Raw genomic sequence first — 19,866 nt, forward strand, 5'->3', positions numbered from 1 at the left:
CAACCCAATTGAGATGGTTTGGGATGAGTTGGACTGCAGAGTGAAGGAAAAGCAGCTAACAAGTGCTCAGTATATGTGGGAACTCCTTAAAGACTGTTAGAAAAGCATTCCAGGTGAAGCTGGTTGAGAAAATGTCAAGATTGTGCAAAGCTGTCATCAAGGCAAAGATGCACATGATTACATGATTCCAAATGTGTTATGTCATAGTTTTGATGTCTTCACTATTATTCTACAGTGTAGAAAGTCAAGGAAAAACCATTGAATGAGTAGGTTTGTCCAAACGTTTGACTGGTACTGTATGCATAGTGTAATTGTTTATTGATGTGTTCATTCATGCAAGCTCATCTGCAAAATAGATTGTGGTCTAAACATGACTCCCTGGCTAAATAAATGTTAAATAAAAATCCATTGTTACACAGGGGTCATCAAGTCTTTGGCTACGTTAGATTAAAGGCTAGGATAAAACCTACGGGCATGTTTGAATGCTCTTCAACATCATTCACCAATCTGACATGACGCGATGCGTTACTGCTGGGCTGTAAAAAAAAATTGAGCATGCCATATAGATCCCCGGATGAATGGATAAATCCAATAATATAGAACTTGACTATGCACACTGTTCATTCAAAGCAATGAGCAGCAACAATGATTTATAATTTCAAGTCATGAGACGGGAGGAGCAAGGGGATGAGGAAATGTTTCTTACTTCCAGAACCTTCCCTGTGATGAACTGATTGCAGGCCTCACACTGGACCCCAAAATGGATCTGGTAGTCTTTCTCGCAATAGGGGGTGCCATCCCTAAGAGAAAAGAGGGGGGTTGGGGGAACAAGAGAGTCAGGCAGACAGAGAGGGCAAGATCTGAACATTTCTAGTCAATAAACACTTAGATATTGGCTGTGATATAAGATGGCGTCTGAGAAGTCAAAACTGTAATATCTTATGCTTCACGGAGTCGTGGCTGAACGACGACACTATCAACATACAGCTGGCTAGTTATACGCTGTACCAGCAGGATAGAACAGCAGCGTCTGATAAGACAAAGGAGGGCGGATACTGTATTTATCCTCTTGATTCCTGCTTACAAGCAAAAATGAATGCAGGAGGCACCAGTGACTCGATCAATAAAAAAGTAGTCAGATGAAGCAAATGCTAAGCTACAGGACTGTTTTGTTAGCAGACTGGAATATGTTCAGGGATCCCTCTGATGGTCTTGAGGATTACACCACATCAGTCACTGGATACATCAATAAGTTCATTGATTACGTCGTTCCCACAGTGACCGTACGTACATACCTCAACCAGAAGCCATGGATTACAGGCACCATCCACACTGAGCTAACGGCTAGCTAACGGCTAGAGTTGCTGCTTTCAAGGAGCGGGACTCTAACCCGGAAGCTTATAAGAAATCCCACTATGCCCTCCAACGAACCATCTATCAGGCAAAGAATCAATACAGGACTAAGATCGAATCGTACTACACTGGCTCCGACATTCGTCAGATGTGGCAAACCATCACAGACTACAAAGGGAAGCAACGCCGAGAGCTGCCCAGTGAAACGAGCCTACCAGACGAGCTAAACTACTTCTACGCTCGCGTCGAGGCAGACACTTAAAATATGCATGAGAGCACCATGCATGTTTCAGTGTTACGCTCTCCGCTGCCGATGTGAGTAAGACCTTTAAACAGGTCAACATCCACAAGACGGATTACCAGGACGTGTACTGTGAGCAGGCTCGGACCAACTGGCAAGTGTCTTCACTGACATTTTCAATCTCTCCCTGTCCGAGTCTGTAATACCAACATGTTTCAAGCAGACTACCATAGTCCCTGTGTCCAAGAACACCAAGGTAACCTGCCTAAATGACTACCGACCCATAGCACTCACGTCTGTAGCCATGAAGTATTTTGAAAGGCTGGTCATGGCTCACATCAACAACATTTTCCCAGAAACTCTAGACCCACTCCAATTTGCATACTGCCCCAACAAATCCACAGATGATGGAATCTCTATTGCACTCCACACGGCCCTTTCCCACCTGGACAAAAGACACTTTCAAGTTAAGTGTACTGTTAGCTAGCTAGCTCGCGTTACATGTATGATCTTATTATTCGTATCTCAGAGCCATTTGCTTTGCTAGTTATAGCCTAATGTTAGCTAGCTAACATTGAACCTGGTTGGTTAAGTAACTTCAGATTCATGCAGGGTAGTATCGTCATGAGTTGGGATTATGGTTAATTGTTTAGCTAGCATGTCTTAAAAGAATCCACTATGCAAGTATCCATTTCAATATAATGTCACTGCGACAACTGTTGATAGACGTAGCTGGTAAATTCACTCTGGCTATCAAGCCGATTTCAGAGCAAGGGTAAAATAGTCTAACAAGTTATATTTTCAGATATTACACGTTTCTAATTTTGATAGAAAGTATTTTTCAAGCTAAAGTGTACTGCTAGCTAGCTAACATTAGCTGGTAGGCTCGCTAGCTAATGTTACGTGTATGATCTTGTTATTCGTATCTCAGACCCGTTTGCTTTACTAGTTATAGCCTAATGTTAGCTAGCTAACAGATTCATGCATGGTAGTAATGTTAGTAATGTGGGATTATGGTTAAATACCTAGCTACCTACATGTCCTAGCAAAAGACAAGTAACCATTTCATTAGAATGCCACTGCGACGACTGTTGATAGACGTAGCTGGTAAATTCGCTCTGGCTATCTACTCCGATTTCAGAGCACTCTCGTCTGAGTGTGCCAGAGCGCAGAATAACTGAAGAATTTACGAACGCTCAACACCTGTTGAATATGACTGTAGTCAGTTGGCAAAAAAAGTGTAAATTGTAGCTAGCAAGCTGGCCAACGCTAGCCAGTTAGCTTGGGTGCTTGACTGCTGTTAACGCTTGGATCCACCCTTAAAGACATGGGTGGGGATAAAACTTGAGGGTGTGAACGATGCTGAATGGGTGTAGACAAAGAAGAGCTATCCCGTAGGTACCAAAACATTCAAAAGGCCACTTTTGAGGTTACAAGTTTCTCAACTTTCAAAGCAGAATTTCTTCCCTATTGTTCCTCAAATGCAGGGTATGATATACCAGTCTCTAGCTCTGTGTCTGTACTTTTATCAAATGTAAAAAACAAAATGTTCAAATGTTGCTACATAAGACCGAATCAAGGCGCTCAGTCACATATCTGCATTGGATGCGTCTCAAAATCGTCTGTCGCATCCGAACAGGCCGACAACTATTATGACCCCTCTATGGAAAGATGAGACTTGCTCTTAGAGTACAGATTATTGTATGGGATTTACAAATATTTGAGATAGATCATTTCACTTTTGTTTTAAACTTTGAGTAAATGTATTTATTGGTTTCTTTTCATTTTGATAAGAGATGAAAATGCAATGAATTGCAGGTTATTTGTTAATTTCAAAAAAGGAAATTACAGATTTTAAGGTTGTGTCATTTGATTTGGAGTGGGGAATTCTTGGGGGAAAAAAATGGTGTCCCTTGCAATTTCCCCTCTAAGCTGTGCTCGTGCACACAGTTCCCAGGGCCTGCTGCACATAATACATATCAGCGCACGCAGAAAAAAAAAGTCACTCAATTTTCTAGAGTTCTCTTGTTAGTTAATACTATCAGCGTTTCCCTTTACTGTGGGAACTGTGATTGAATAATACTGCGTTGATTCACTTTCAATGTAACAGACCGAAACAAAACTAACTATGCAAGAGGGGCCACAGTGTCTCCTGACCCCTCCTGTCTCAGCCTCCAGTATTTATGCTGCAGTAGTTTATGTGTTGGGGGGCTAGGGTCAGTTTGTTATATCTGGAGTACTTCTCCTGTCCTATTCGGTGTCCTTTGTGAATTTAAGTGTGCTCTCTCTAATTCTCTCTTTCTCTCTTTCTTTCTCTCTCTCGGAGTACCTGAGCCCTAGGACCATGCCTCAGGACTACCTGACATGATGACTCCTTGCTGTCCCCAGTCCACCTGGCCGTGCTGCTGCTCCAGTTTCAACTGTTCTGCCTTATTATTATTGGACCATGCTGATAATTTATGAACATTTGAACATCTTGGCCATGTTCTGTTATAATCTCCACCCGGCACAGCCAGAAGAGGACTGGCCACCCCACATAGCCTGGTTCCTTTCTAGGTTTCTTCCTAGGTTTTGGCCTTTCTTGGGAGTTTTTCCTAGCCACCGTGCTTCTACACCTGCATTGCTTGCTGTTTGGGGTTTTAGGCTGGGTTTCTGTACAGCACTTTGAGATTTCAGCTGATGTACGAAGGGCTGTATAAATAAATTTGATTTGATTTGAAGAGATTTTGTTGTGTGCAGAATGCATCATAATAGCATTGACAGGGATGACTCAGGTCCCTACTCTACACAGGCCTATATGCAAATAGACCATTGCCATATATGGATCTGTACCATTCCCTTTGAACTGGACTGTGTTTACAACATGAGCAGTCGGGAATTTGCTTGTTTTGAGACCAAAGCGAGAGCTACATGTAGTGACATGTGTACATTCGTTCATATTCTTTGCTAGATAGTGAGTTATTAGCACAGTTATGAATCATTTTTAGTCAGCAATGGGGGAGTGATTGCTTCCTACAAAAGCACAAAACGTGTGCATTTCTAGACATCTTTGAAAAGCGAGTCAGATAGAGGGACAGTGTTGTATTTTGAGACAGGCTTGATTAAGCGAAGTAGCCAATAAGAAGAGGGTAGCATAATTTGTCTGATTCTCTGTAATAATGGTATGGGAATAATGATAGTGGTTTCTTGCATTAAACAACATTTTCAGTAATCTCTTTGTCTGAAGGACAAGTGGGTAAACAGGTTATGCCAAGCCCTGCATAGTTTTTTCAAAAGTCTCATGGAAAGTAAGCCTACGTTGAACACCACACATTGGCTGCTACTGTAGGCTGAACGATAGAACAGCTATTTCCATGTTAAATGTTACGGGATGCATTTTCTCCATTGTTTTGATGGTAGGCCACTCTGGCAGGTCTACATTATGATCAAATAGCCACAATAACCTACTTGACCACTGTTTACTAAATTAAAGCGGGTACAGCCTCAGTGTTCAAAGTAAATGCGCAGGAAGTTGCACATATCTCACAACTTTCAAGTTTGTGCTCAGCAGAACTGAAATTTGCTCAGTGACGAAACAACTTAGAGGGAACATTGGTCCCAAGGAATTCTGGTGGAAAAAAAGTGGTGAAGGGGCAGCCAGTGGAAAATATGGAGCATAGGGGCTGGTAATGTTGTCTAGTTGCACCATGATTGGCTCAGTGTTCTGTCACTCATGTGGGCACTAAGTCACCGCAAAATCTATGGCTAGAGCTTGAAAATTCAAGCCCCTTGTGTGCTGCCATAGAGTTCCATTAGAAGTGCCCATCCAAGGAGGCTCAAGGTAATTTGGCACAGATAAAATTACATAAAATCACGCTATATCTACCGTATATTGACATAATTGGACTGATCATGTCAACATCATACTTTTAAAATCTTAGGTAGCAGTCATCATGAATCAAATAGACAATCTACTGGCAAATCCTTTTCAAACCTTATCATATGAAGAGAGAAATTATGAAGAGAAATGGTATATCAAATTATCGGTTCTCATCGGCCATTGGACATTAACATTACACAACAAGTTGGAAACCGCAAATTCAACAATGAGTGGTTTGGAAGGAATCAGTGGCTAACTGCAAGTCTTGCAAAGCAATCAGTAGCCAGCAATTCAGAGGAGTGGGTGTGTGGTCCAAGTCTGTGTTTAAGGGTCTCCTTTCCAAGCTTAAAATGATAAACACTCAACATTGGCCATGCTGTCAATCCAGTATGACTTCTGCCGTACTGGAAACTCGGAACTCTCAGGCTTCAGTGAGTTCAAGACAACTGCGAACTCAGAGAAAAAGCTCAGACAGGGAAAATACGTCCAACTCGGAATTCCAAGTTGGGAACTCTGGCCTCTTTCTAGCGCTCCGACCTGAAGATCAGACATCCTGATTCGACCTTGTTTTTTTCCAGAGTCCCCAGTTGTCTTGAAAGCGCCATGAATCCAGAGAATGCCAGACTTGGATGACAAAGTTTTATGACAAAAATATACCCACGAAGGACCAAATAAAATAAAAATGTATTGGGCACATACACATGGTGAGCAGATGTTAATGCGAGTCTAGCGAAATGTTTGTGCTTCTAGTTCCTACAGTGCAGTAATATCTAACAAATTCACAATGACTACCTTATACACACACAAATGTAAATGGATGGAATAAGAATATGTACATATAAATACACTGCTCAAAAAAATAAAGGGAACACTTAAACAACACAATTTAACTCCAAGTCAATCACACTTCTGTGAAATCAAACTGTCCACTTAGGAAGCAACACTGATTGACAATAAATTTCACATACTGTTGTGCAAATGGAATAGACAACAGGTGGAAATTATAGGCAATTAGCAAGACATAAAGGAGTGGTTCTGCAGGTGGGGACCACAGACCACTTCTCAGTTCCTATGCTTCCTGGCTGATGTTTTGGTCACTTTTGAATGCTGTCGGTGCTTTCACTCTAGTGGTAGCATGAGACGGAGTCTACAACCCACACAAGTGGCTCAGGTAGTGCAGCTCATCCAGGATGGCACATCAATGCGAGCTGTGGCAAGAAGGTTTGCTGTGTCTGTCAGCGTAGTGTCCAGAGCATGGAGGCGCTACCAGGAGACAGGTCAGTACATTAACAGACGTGGAGGAGGCCACGTCAACCCAGCAGCAGGACCGCTACCTCCGCCTTTGTGCAAGGAAGAGCAGGAGGAGCACTGCCAGAGCCCTGCAAAATGACCTCCAGCAGGCCACAAATGTGCATGTGTCTGCTCAAACGGTCAGAAACAGACTCCATGAGGGTGGTATGAGGGCCCGACGTCCACAGGTGGGGGCTGTGCTTACAGCCCAACACCGTGCGGGACGTTTTTCATTTGCCAGAGAACACCAAGATTGGCAAATTCGCCACTGGCGCCCTGTGCTCTTCACAGATGAAAGCAGGTTCACACTGAGCACATGTGACAGACGTGACAGTCTGGAGTCAGTCATGGTGGGTCAGTCATGGTGTGGGGTGGCATTTCTTTGGGGGGCCGCACAGCCCTCCATGTGCTCGCCAGAGGTAGCCTGACTGCCATTAGGCACCAAGATGAGATCCTCAGACCCTTTGTGAGACCATATGCTGGTGCGGTTGGCCCTGGGTTCCTCCTAATGCAATACAATGCTAGACCTCATGTGGCTGGAGTGTGTCAGCAGCTCCTGCAAGAGGAAGGCATTGATGCTATGGACTGGCCCGCCCGTTCCCCAGACCTGAATCCAATTGAGCACATCTGGGACATCTTGTCTCGCTACATCCACTAATGCCACGTTGCACCACAGACTGTCCAGGAGTTGGCGGATGCTTTAGTCCAGGTCTGGGAGGAGATCCCTCAGGAGACCATCCGCCACCTCATCAGGAGCATGCCCAGGCGTTGTAGGGAGGTCATACAGGCACGTGGAGGCCACACACACTACTGAGCCTCCTTTTGACTTGTTTAAAGGACATTACATCAAAGTTGGGTCAGCCTGTAGTGTGGTTTTCCACTTTAATTTTGAGTGTGACTCCAAATCCAGACCTCCATGGGTTGATCAATTTGCGGCATAGGCAAGATGCAACAGATTGTACAAAATACAGTATACAGTTGAAGTCGGATGTTTACATACACCTTAGCCAAATACGTTTAAACTCAGTTTCACAATTCCTGACATTTAATTCAGGTCACGTTTTACTGTGGATAAAGATACTTTTGTACCCGTTTCCTCCAGCATCTTCACAAGGTCCTTTGCTGTTGTTCTGGGATTGTTTTGCACTTTTCGCACCAAAGTACGTTCATCTCTAGGAGACAGAACGCGTCTCCTTCCTGAGCGGTATGATGGCTGCGTGGTCTCGTGGTGTTTATACTTGCGTACTATTGTTTATACAGATGAACGTGATACCTTCAGGCATTTGGAAATTGCTCCCAATGATGAACAAGACTTGTGGAGGTCTACAATTGTTTTTCTGAGGTCTTGGCTGATTTCTTTTGATTTTCCATGATGTCAAGCAAAGAGGCACAGAGTTTGAAGGTAGGCCTTGAAATACATCCACCAGTACACCTCCAATTTACTCAAATGATGTCAATTAGCCTATCAGAAGCTTCTAAAGCCATGACATCATTTTCTGGAATTTTCCATGCTGTTTAGGCACAGTCAACTTAGTGGATGTAAACTTCTGACCCACTGGAATTGTGATACAGTGAATTATAAATGAAATTATCTGTCTGTAAACAATTGTTGGAAAAATGACGGTGGTTGAAAAATGAGTTTTAATTACTCCAACCTAAGTGTATGTAAACTTCCGACTTCAACTGTAACTGTAAATCATGCAAATATAACTTGTGTGTGTAAGCAGTATATAAGAGAACGAATGGGACTGCCCTGGTGAAGCTCACTTCAGCCTGGACTTTATGCATCTGAGTTTCACTGTGACCTTTTTAGCTTGTTGTTATTAGGGGGCAGTATTTTCATTTTTGGAAAAATAACGTTCCCAAAGTAAACGGGATATTTTGTCAGGACAAGATGCTAGAATATGCATATAATTGATAGAAAACACTCTAAAGTTTCCAAAACTGTAACAATATTGTCTGTGAGTATAACAGAACTGATATTGCAGGCGAAAGCCTGAGAAAAATCCAATCCGGAAGTGCCTCATGTTTTGAAAGCTCTGCGTTCCAATGCGTCCCTATTGAGCAGTGAATGGGCTATCAACCAGATTACTTTTTCTACGTATTCCCCAAGGTGTCTACAGCATTGTGACGTAGTTTTACGCATTTATGTTGAAGAATACCCGTAAGCGGCTACATTGTGTAAGTGGTCACCTGATGGCTCTCAGAGTGAATCTCGCGTAAAATACAGAGGTAGCCATTTTTCCAATCGGTTCTACTGAAAAACCAATTGTCCCGGTGGATATATTATCGAATAGATATTTGAAAAACACCTTGAGGATTGATTATAAACAACGTTTGCCATGTTTCTGTCGATATTATGGAGCTAATTTGGAATATTTTTACGTTTCCGTGACTGCAATTTCTGGTCGATTTCTCAGCCAAATGTGAAGAACAAACGAAGCTATTTCGCCTACAAAAATAATATTTTTGGAAAAAAGGAACATTGGCTATCTAACTGGGAGTCTCGTGAGTGAAACATTCAAAGCTTATCAAAGGTAAACGATTTAATTTGATTGCTTTTCTGATTTTCGTGACCAAGTTACCTGCTGCTAGCTGGACATAATGCTATGCTAGGCTATCAATAAACTTACACAAATGCTTGTCTTGCTTTGGCTGTAAACCATATTTTCAAAATCTGAGATGACAGGGTGATTAACAAAAGGCTAAGCTGTGTCTCAATATATTTCACTTGTGATTTTCATGAATAGGAATATTTTCTAGTAATATTTATGTCCGTTGCATTATGCTAATTCGTGTCAGTCGATGATTACGCTCCCGGACCCGGGATGGGGAGTCACTAGAGGTTAAAGAGTTATTCATTTAAGATTGACTTCGAGTGTCTCGTGTAGAGTTTCCACAAGAATTTGGCGTCACAAACTGCATGACTGATTCTGCCTGTCGAGCTTTCTAGTGAGGGTCTGCAAGAAAAAACAGAAATTTCCGGAATGAAGGGTTTGAAAGTGTCTATGGTTGTATGCATTCATTATTTACTTACTCATTTGATAGTTTAAGTAATAACTAAATTAATAAAATGTTATGATAATTATCAGAGTGAGTGATAAGAGTAGGGAATGTAGTGGAACATTTGTTTGTCCTTTTCTAAAAAACAATTTATGTGTTCATGCAAGTGACTGATTGAATGTGCCTGAGAGGAATCCTCACTATCAGTATCTGCAATTTGGCAGTACGCCCAGAACCTTGTTTTGAGAATGAAAGGGATATCTCAGTTTCAAGTTCTCAGCTTGGAGAGAAGAAGCTTTGTGGGGTATTGTTGGGTCACATGCATGAACCAAACGTTAACGATTAATTCATTATGAATATTTTAATTCATGCAAATATAACTTGTCTGTGTAAGCAGTATAGTAGAGATAACGGGACTGCCCTGGTGAAGCTCACTTCAGACCGGTGTTGTGACCTTAAAACAATTCCACATAGCTTAGTAGAACACCCCCCCTTTGTGCCCCAATATTTGAAATGTCACCTATTATAAGGTTGTAATTTCATATTCCCAATCAGCTTACTATTTAGAAGGGAAGCACAGGTTTTCGGACACAGCCTAAGAGAGAAAGAGAGAGGGGGGAGGGTATAGAGATTAAGAGAGGCTTGAGTGTGTTGCAGTTGATGATTACTCACTTGCTGATGTACTCCCCGCTCAGCACTTTGCCACAGGCCTTGCACTTGAAGCAGCCAAGGTGCCACTGTCTTTCCAGAGCCAATAGGGCCTGGCCATTCTTAATGTCCCTACCACAGCCTGCACAGTCTGAAACACACAAACACACTTTTAGCATGATCAGAAAGACAGAGCAGACATGGCATACACAAAAGCGCACACACACCTATGATTTATCTTTCAAATGAAACCATTAGGTGGCGATGTGAGCTAATAGAAAACTCCTCATTGTCCAAGGGCAGAAAGTGATTTATGTTTTCAATATAACATTCAATACATGAGGCTCCAGGTTTTTTTACCCATAAAATACTGATTATATAAATGCATGAAGGTAATTGTAACGATGTCTGCTGACAGTCGTCAAGCAAGTTCAGGGACTGAGTGTTAATAAATAAATGCAACATAATACAAAACATGAAAAATAACGCCTGGGGAAGGAACCAAAATGTAATCAGGGAAGTGTTGGAGTCCAGGTGAGTCTGATGACGCGCAGGGGCGCGTAATGATGGTGATAGGTGTGTGTCCTAATGAGCAGCTTGGTGACCTAGAGGTCGGAGAGGAAGCACACGTGACAGTAATAACAACATAGAAGAAACATCCCTTTTCCAGGACCTTCTCTTTCACAGATAATTAATAAAAATCTAAATAACTTCACAAATCTTTATTGTAAAGTGTTTAAATACTATTCCCATGCTTGTTCAATGAACCATAAACAATTAATGAACATGCACCTGTGGAACGGTCGTTAAGACACTAACAGCTTACAGACGGTAGGCAATTAAGGTCACAATTATGAAGACTAAGGATACTAAAGAGGCCTTTCCACTGACTCTGAAAAAACACCAAAAGAAAGATGCCCAGGGTCCCTGCTCATCTGCTTGAACGTGCCTTAGGCATGCTGCAAGGAGGCATGAGGACTGCATATGTGGCCAGGACAAAAAATTGCAATGTCCATACTGTGAGACGCCTAAGACAGCACTACAGGGAGACAGGATGGACAGCTGATCGTCCTTGCAGTGGCAGACCACGTGTAACAACACCTGCACAGGATCGGTACATCCGAACATCACATCTGTGGGGCAGGTACAGGAGGGCAACAACAACTGCCCGTGTTACACCAGGAATGCGCAATCCCTCCATCAGTGGTCAGACTGTCTGCAATAGGCTGAGAGAGGCTGGACTAAGGGTTTGTAGGCCTGTTGTAAGACAGGTCCTCCCCAGACATCACCGGCAACAACGTCACCTATGGGCACAAACCCACAGTCGCTGGACCAGACAGGACTGGCAAAAAGTGCTCTTTGCTGACGAGTCGTGGTTTTGTCTCACCAGGGGTGATGGTCGAATTCGCATTTATCGTTGAAGGAATGAGTGTTACACCGAGGCCTGTACTCTGGAGCAGGATCGATTTGGAGGTGGATGGTCTGGGGTGATGTGTCACATCATCATTGGATGATTGTCAGTGCAGGCAATCTTGTTGTCAGTGCAGGCAATCTCAACGCTGCACGTTACAGGGGAGACATCCTCCTCCCACATGTGGTACCCTTCCTGGAGGCTCATCCTGACATGCCACCTGCCATACTGCTCGTTCTGTGCGTGATTTCCTGCAATACAGGAATGTCAGTGTACTGCCATGGCCAGCGAAGAGCCCGGATCTCAATCCCATTGAGCACGTTTGGGACCTGTTGGATCAGAGGGTGAGGGCTAGGACCATTCCCCCCAGAAATGTCTGGGAACTTGCAGGTGCCTTGGTGGAAGAGTAGAGTAACATCTCACAGCAAGTGGAACATCTGGTGCAATCCATGAGAAGGAGATGCACTGCAGTGTTTAATGCAACTGGTGGCCACACAAGATAGACTGTTACTTCTGATTTTGACCCCCCCCTCCTTTGTTCAGGGGCACATTATTCCATTTCTCTTAGTCACATGTCTGTGGAACTTGTTCAGTTTATGTCTCAGTTGTTAAATCTCGCTATGTTCATACAAATATTTACACATGTTAAGTTTTGCTGAAAATAAATGCAGTTGACAGTGAGAGGACCTTTCTTTTTGGCTGAGTTTAGAAGCATAAGCATTTCGCTACACTCGCAATAACATCTGATAACCATGTGTGTGTGACCAATAGAATTTGATTTGATCTCTCGTGACCACAAGGGAGAGATGTATATTGTTTTGAAAAGAGATGCTTGTCAGCTAATCTAACAGCTAATTCTTTATGAATGCAGCCATGTTTATATTTGACAAGCAAAAACTCCCTGATCCCAGAATGCCATTCACTATAAAATGCAAATAAAAAAAGTCAAAGATGGCTGCCTGCACCCATTGCCTGAAAAATCTGAATTTAGTTTGGCCACTTTTCAGCATATTACAAATCTTCAACGTACGTGTTACAGTGTATACAAGAACCGGAGCACATGACTTAATAAGTCATTTACAGTTTTTGGCAAATCACAAAGCAAATAAAATGTTATCACCTCACAGATCATCACCCCAAATACAAGTCTACTTCCTAGCCTTACCGTAGCATGAAAGCTAAACAGGGTTGCCAGATTTGGATGTAACCATTTTAGTGGGGTTTGTGGGGGGGTTCATTTCATTTGAGGGGAATTTCAGCCCTTCACCTCATTTTGTTATAACATCTTTGGATGTTTACGTGACAACCAGAATACATTGTATGATGTCAACAAACATGGGGTCACACATCATAATCAGTTCAACCTTCCAAAAAGTATTTTACACACATTATATTTGTCCATTACAATCCATGAAACTATCGGAATGCATGATTTGTCACCAGTCCTTGAAAATGTGATTAAACAGTAAATACATTATGCCTTACGCACACATACGGTGTGCTAAAGTAGAAACAACAACATCATATACAGAAACTATAATGATAATGTAATAAGGCACTTACTTTGATAAGAACGCACCCATATGCAAAGTTATTGTTAGTAAGGAAAACAACAATGAAGGCAATGTGGGCACCAGACGGAAAATGTGCCAGGGGGGGGGAAATGTCTGCATACTTGATCTGGGGAAACACTGGGGAAGTGCTTGGGCTCTAGTCAAAGAGAGAAGTTTGTCCAGCTCAGTAAAGCTCAGTATAAAAATAAATTGTGCGTAATAGTGAAATGGGCTACTTCTATGTGAATTAATGAGGAGGAGGGAACACACCTCAATTCAAACTGTTGTTAAAAAAGAATTTGAAATTGACTAGTTGAAATATAGCCTATTGATAATTAGCAGGCAGAATGCCTTGGTTTGAGGGCAGTGTGGGTTAAATGTCCTGTTGCGTAACAATCACATTTTGGAACAGTGAATGCATTCTGCCATCACATACATAGAAAACTCACGTTGGGGCGACCGATGGAGATATTTGGAACTCACACATGTAAAGGTTAAACATTCACAAGGCTGCTGGGCCAGACGGATAACCAGGACACATACTCAAAGCATGCACTGACCAGCTGGCAAGTGTTTTCATTGATATTTTCAAACTCTCCCTGACCCAGTCTGTAATACCTACATTTCAAGCAGACCAACATAGTCCCTGTGCCCATGTGCTAAACAGAGTGACTAAGGTAGTGTAGATTTAAATACTAAAAGTGGTGAAAATAGTAGCCTACAATAAGGAAAAACTCCAGGTAAAAATACACTTTATCTAGTCCTTGTCCTATATTCTAATCTGACTTTGGTGTAGGTCACGTTGTTCTTCACACTACCATTTCTGGTAAATGCACACTATTTCAAATAAAATATATGTTTATTTGTCACATGATACAGTAGGTGTAAATGGTACAGTGACATGGTTATTTGCATATTTGCATAGTAGCAATATCAAAATTAGAAAGTGTCCAGATACAAATATTTTATAATAAATAAATGATGCTTACCCAGACAAGCTTGTCTAAATTGATTGGTCATGTGAAAGAAATGTTATAACCACATCTATCGAAGTGGATGGGTCACTATTGTCTAGACATGTTCATGAAATGCTATATGAGATTGCTGTAATCCCCCCAAATACACCTGGCTAACTTGATGGGTCATGTGGAAGAGAGGATATAGCCACCCCACAGCCACATCTTGCTAAGTGAATGGGTCTCTACAGAAGCTGTAAATGGCACAGTGAAATGCTTACTTGCATATTTAGATTGTAGCAATAGCAAAAATAGAAAGCGTTAAAAACAAGAACAAAATGTGTCAATGCCAGTAGAGAAAAAACAAAATAATATACCATATGTACAAGATTTTTACATGTTTTATTTTCACCTTTATTTAACCAGGTAGACAAGTTGAGAACAAGTTCGCATTTACAATTGCGACCTGACCAAGATAAAGCAAAGCAGTTCGACACATACAACAACACAGAGTTACACATGGAGTAAAACAAACATACAGTCAATAATACAGTAGAAAAATAAGTCTATATGCAATGTGAGCAAATGAGGTGAGATAAGGGAGGTAAAGGCAAAATAAGGCCATGGTGGCGTAGTAAATACAATATAGAAAGTAAAACACTGGAATGGTAGATTTGCTGTGGAAGAATGTGTACCCCAATAATGGGGTGCAAAGGAGCAAAATAAATCAATAAATACAGTAGGGGAAGAGGCAGATGTTTGGGCTAAATTATAGATGGGCGAAATTGGAGGAATTGGTTTTGGGGGTGACCAGAGTGATATACCTGCTGGAGCGCGTGCTACAGGTGGGTGCTGCTATGGTGACCAGCGAGCTGAGATAAGGGGGAACTTTACCTAGCAGGGTCTTGTAGATGACCTGGAGCCAGTGGGTTTAGCTACGAGTATGAAGCGAGGGCCAGCCGATGAGAGCGTACAGGTCGCAGTGGTGGGTAGAATATGGGGCTTTGGTGACAAAACGGATGGCACTGTGATATATTATATCTAATTTATGGAGAATTAGAGGATATTTTGTAGATGACGTCGCCGAAGTCGAGGATCGGTAGGATGGTCAGTTTTACAAGGGTATGTTTGGCAGCATGAGTGAAGGATGCTTTGCTACGAAATAGGAAGCCAATTCTAGATTTAACTTTGGATTGGAGATGTTTGATGTGAGTCTGGAAGGAGAGTTTACAGTCTAACCAGAGACCTAGGTATTTGTAGTTGTCCACATAGTCTAAGTCAGAACTGTCCAGAGTAGTGTTGCTGGACAGGCGGGCAGGGCAGGTGCAGGCAGTGATTGGTTGAAAAGCATGCATTTAGTTTTACTTGTATTTAAGAGCAGTTGGAGGCCACGGAAGGAGAGCTGTATGGCATTGAAGCTCGTCTGGAGGGTTAAAACCTCTCTGGGATATGTTGGGACAGTAGCGTCCCACTTGGCCAAAAGCCAGAGAAAATGTAGAGCGCCAAAATCAAATAATTTCCTATAAAATCAAACTTTCATGAAATCACACATGTAAGATACCAAATTAAAGCTACACACGTTGTGAATCCAGCCAACATGTCAGATTTCAAAAAGGCTTTTCGGTGAAAGCAAACGATGCTATTATCTGAGGATAGCACCTCCGTAAACAAAAGAGAGAAAACATATTTCAACCCTGCAGGCGTGATACAAAACACAGAAATAAAAATATAAATCATGCCTTACGAGCTTCTTCTGTTGGCACTCCAATATGTTCCATAAACATCACAAATGGTCCTTTGTTCGATTAATTCCATCCATATATATCCAAAATGTCCATTTATTTGGCGCGTTTGATCCAGATAAACACCTGTTCCAACTTGCACAACGTGACTACAAAATATCTCAAAAGTTACCTGTACATTTTGCCAAAACATGCCAAAACTACTTTTGTAATACAACTTTAGGTATTTCTTAAAGTAAGTAATCAATAAAATTGAAGACGGGGTGATCTGTGTTCAATACAGGAAGAAAACAAACTGACGCATGCTTTCTGGTCATGCGCCTCTATCAAATAGTACACATGAAGTAACCCTCATTCCAGATGGCCGTACTTCTTCATTACACAAAGGAATAACCTCAAACAATTTCTAAAGACTGGTGACATCCAGTGGAAGCGGTAGGAACTGCCCAGAAGCTAAGATCTGCATATTATTAGTCGATTTGGATAGAAAACACTCTGAAGTTTCTAAAACTGTTTGAATGATATCTGTGAGTATAACATAACTTATTTGGCAGGCGAAACCCCGAGGACAAACCATTCAGGATTGGTTTTTTTTGAGGTCACTCTCTTTTCAATGGGTTTTCATTGGGAATCCAGATTTCTAAGGGACTTGCTTGCAGTTCCTATCACTTCCACTGGATGTCAAGTCCTTAGAAATTGGTTGAGGTTTTTCCTTTGAGAAATGAAGAAGTAACACTGTTCAGAACGAGGGTAGAGAGAAGTATATTTTTGTTAGAGGCGTCTGACCTGAAAGCTCGCTACACTTTGTTTTCCTCCTGTTCTGAACGCAGTTTATCCCGTCTTAAATTTTATAGATTGTTTAAAAATACCTAAAGTTCTATTAGGAAAGTTGTTTGAAATGTTTGGACAAAGATTACAGGTAACTTATGAGATATTTTGTAGTCATGTTGCGCGAGTTGGAACCGGGGTTTTTCTGGATCAAACGCGCCAAATAAATTGACATTTTGGATATATATCGACGGAATTAATTGAACAAGAGGACCATTTGTGATGTTTATGGAACATATTGGAGTGCCAACAGAAGAAGCTCGTCAAAGGTAAGGGATTAATTATATCTTTATTTCTGCGTTATGTGTCGTGCCTGGCGGGTTAAAATATGATTGTCTGTGTTTGTTTGCTGGGGTGCTGTCCTCAGATAATAGCATTGTTTGCTGAATTAACAACAAGTGTAGCTTTAATTTGGTGTATTGCATGTGTGATTTCATGAAAGTTTAATTTTTTTGGTAATTTATTTGAATTTGGCACTCTGCATTTTGACTGGATGTTGGCCAGATGGGTCCCACATATCCCAGAGAAGTTAATGGTCTGTGGGATGTTCAAAGTTTCGGATATTTTTTTATAACCCAACCCTGATATGTTGGCTACACAACTTTGTCCCTGACCTGTTTGGAGAGCTCCTTGGTCTTCATGGTGCCACTTGCCTGGTGGTGCCCCTTGCTTAGTGGTGTGGCAGACTCTGGGGCCTTTCAGAACAGGAGTATATTTTTACTGAGATCATGTGACAGATCATGTGGCACTTAGATTGCACACAGGTGGACTTTATTCAACTAACTACGTGACTTCTGAAGGTAATTGGTTGCACCAGATCTTATTTGGGGGCTTCATAGCAAAGGGGTGATTACATTTGCATGCACCACTTTTCTATATTTATTTTTTAGAATATTTAACACAATATATTTTTAATTTCATGTCACCAATTTGGACTATTTTGTGTATGTCCATTACATGAAATCCAAATAAAAATCTATTTAAGTTACAGGTTGTAATGCAACACAATAGGAAAAATGCCAAGGGGGATGAATACTTTTGCAAGGCACTGTACTACAGTCTTTGTCGATAGAAATTCACTCGCATTTTTGTCAAATTTGCTTTGCTACAATAATTGCGCCCTCAGGATATGTGGTTTCCAGTTTGCATAAAGTGCAGTTAAGTTCTTTGAGGGCCGTTGTGGTATCGGCTTGAGGGGGAATATACACGGCTGTGACTTTTACCGATGAGAATACTCCTGGGAGGTTATACGGTAGGCATTTGATTGTGAGGTATTCTAGGTCGGGTGAACAAAAGGACTTGAGTTCCCGTATGTTATCACAATCACACCATGAGTAGTTCATCATGAAACAAACACCCCCGCCCTTCTACTTCCCAGAGAGATATTTATTCTTGTCTGCGCGATGAACTGAGAACCCAACTGGCTGTACGGACTCAGACAGTACAGTGCCTTGCGAAAGTATTCGGCCCCCTTGAACTTTGCGACCTTTTGCCACATTTCAGGCTTCAAACATAAAGATATAAAACTGTATTTTTTGTGAAGAATCAACAACAAGTGGGACACAATCATGAAGTGGAACAACATTTATTGGATATTTAAAACTTTTTTAACAAATCAAAAACTGAAAAATTGGGGCGTGCAAAATGATTCAGCCCCCTTAAGTTAATACTTTGTAGCGCCACCTTTTGCTGCGATTACAGCTGTAAGTCGCTTGGGGTATGTCTCTATCAGTTTTGCACATCGAGAGACTGACATTTTTTCCCATTCCTCCTTGCAAAACAGCTCGAGCTCAGTGAGGTTGGATGGAGAGCATTTGTGAACAGCAGTTTTCAGTTCTTTCCACAGATTCTCGATTGGATTCAGGTGAAAAAAAATTGGGCGTGCAAAATTATTCAGCCCCTTTACTTTCAGTGCAGCAAACTCTCTCCAGAAGTTCAGTGAGGATCTCTGAATGATCCAATGTTGACCTAAATGACTAATGATGATAAATACAATCCACCTGTGTGTAATCAAGTCTCCCTATAAATGCACCTGCACTGTGATAGTCTCAGAGGTCCGTTAAAAGCGCAGAGAGCATCATGAAGAACAAGGAACATACCAGGCAGGTCCGAGATACTGTTGTGAAGAAGTTTAAAGCCGGATTTGGATACAAAAAGATTTCCCAAGCTTTAAACATCCCAAGGAGCACTGTGCAAGCGATAATATTGAAATGGAAGGAGTATCAGACCACTGCAAATCTACCAAGACCTGGCCGTCCCTCTAAACTTTCAGCTCATACAAGGAGAAGACTGATCAGAGATGCAGCCAAGAGGCCCATGATCACTCTGGATGAACTGCAGAGATCTACAGCTGAGGTGGGAGACTCTGTCCATAGGACAACAATCAGTCGTATATTGCACAAATCTGGCCTTTATGGAAGAGTGGCAAGAAGAAAGCCATTTCTTAAAGATATCCATAAAAAGTGTCGTTTAAAGTTTGCCACAAGCCACCTGGGAGACACACCAAACATGCGGAAGAAGGTGCTCTGGTCAGATGAAACCAAAATGGAACTTTTTGGCAACAATGCAAAACGTTATGTTTGGCGTAAAAGCAACACAGCTCATCACCCTGAACACACCATCCCCACTGTCAAACATGGTGGTGGCAGCATCATGGTTTGGGCCTGCTTTTCTTCAGCAGGGACAGGGAAGATGGTTAAAATTGATGGGAAGATGGATGGAGCCAAATACAGGACCATTCTGGAAGAAAACCTGATGGAGTCTGCAAAAGACCTGAGACTGGGACGGAGATTTGTCTTCCAACAAGACAATGATCCAAAACATAAAGCAAAATCTACAATGGAATGGTTCAAAAATAAACATATCCAGGTGTTAGAATGGCCAAGTCAAAGTCCAGACCTGAATCCAATCGAGAATCTGTGGAAAGAACTGAAAACTGCTGTTCACAAATGCTCTCCATCCAACCTCACTGAGCTCGAGCTG

At 41.8% G+C, this 19,866-nt stretch overlaps 1 protein-coding gene across 3 annotated transcripts in view; it reads right to left on the reverse strand.

The window, feature by feature from the left end:
• LOC139376481 (actin binding LIM protein 1b) overlaps positions 1 to 19,866 on the reverse strand; it is a 103,173-nt gene that overhangs the window by 36,487 nt on the left and 46,820 nt on the right. For all 3 annotated transcript variants that reach the window (XM_071119113.1, XM_071119116.1, XM_071119114.1), the window contains exons 5-6: positions 10,419 to 10,545; positions 707 to 800 (exon numbers count right to left, since the gene is read on the reverse strand). In XM_071119113.1, the coding sequence (XP_070975214.1) occupies positions 707 to 800; positions 10,419 to 10,545 (221 nt within the window). The remainder of the gene's footprint in view (positions 1 to 706; positions 801 to 10,418; positions 10,546 to 19,866) is intronic.

The sequence above is a fragment of the Oncorhynchus clarkii genome, chromosome 20 (assembly GCF_045791955.1).
Source record: "Oncorhynchus clarkii lewisi isolate Uvic-CL-2024 chromosome 20, UVic_Ocla_1.0, whole genome shotgun sequence".
NCBI lineage: Eukaryota > Metazoa > Chordata > Actinopteri > Salmoniformes > Salmonidae > Oncorhynchus > Oncorhynchus clarkii.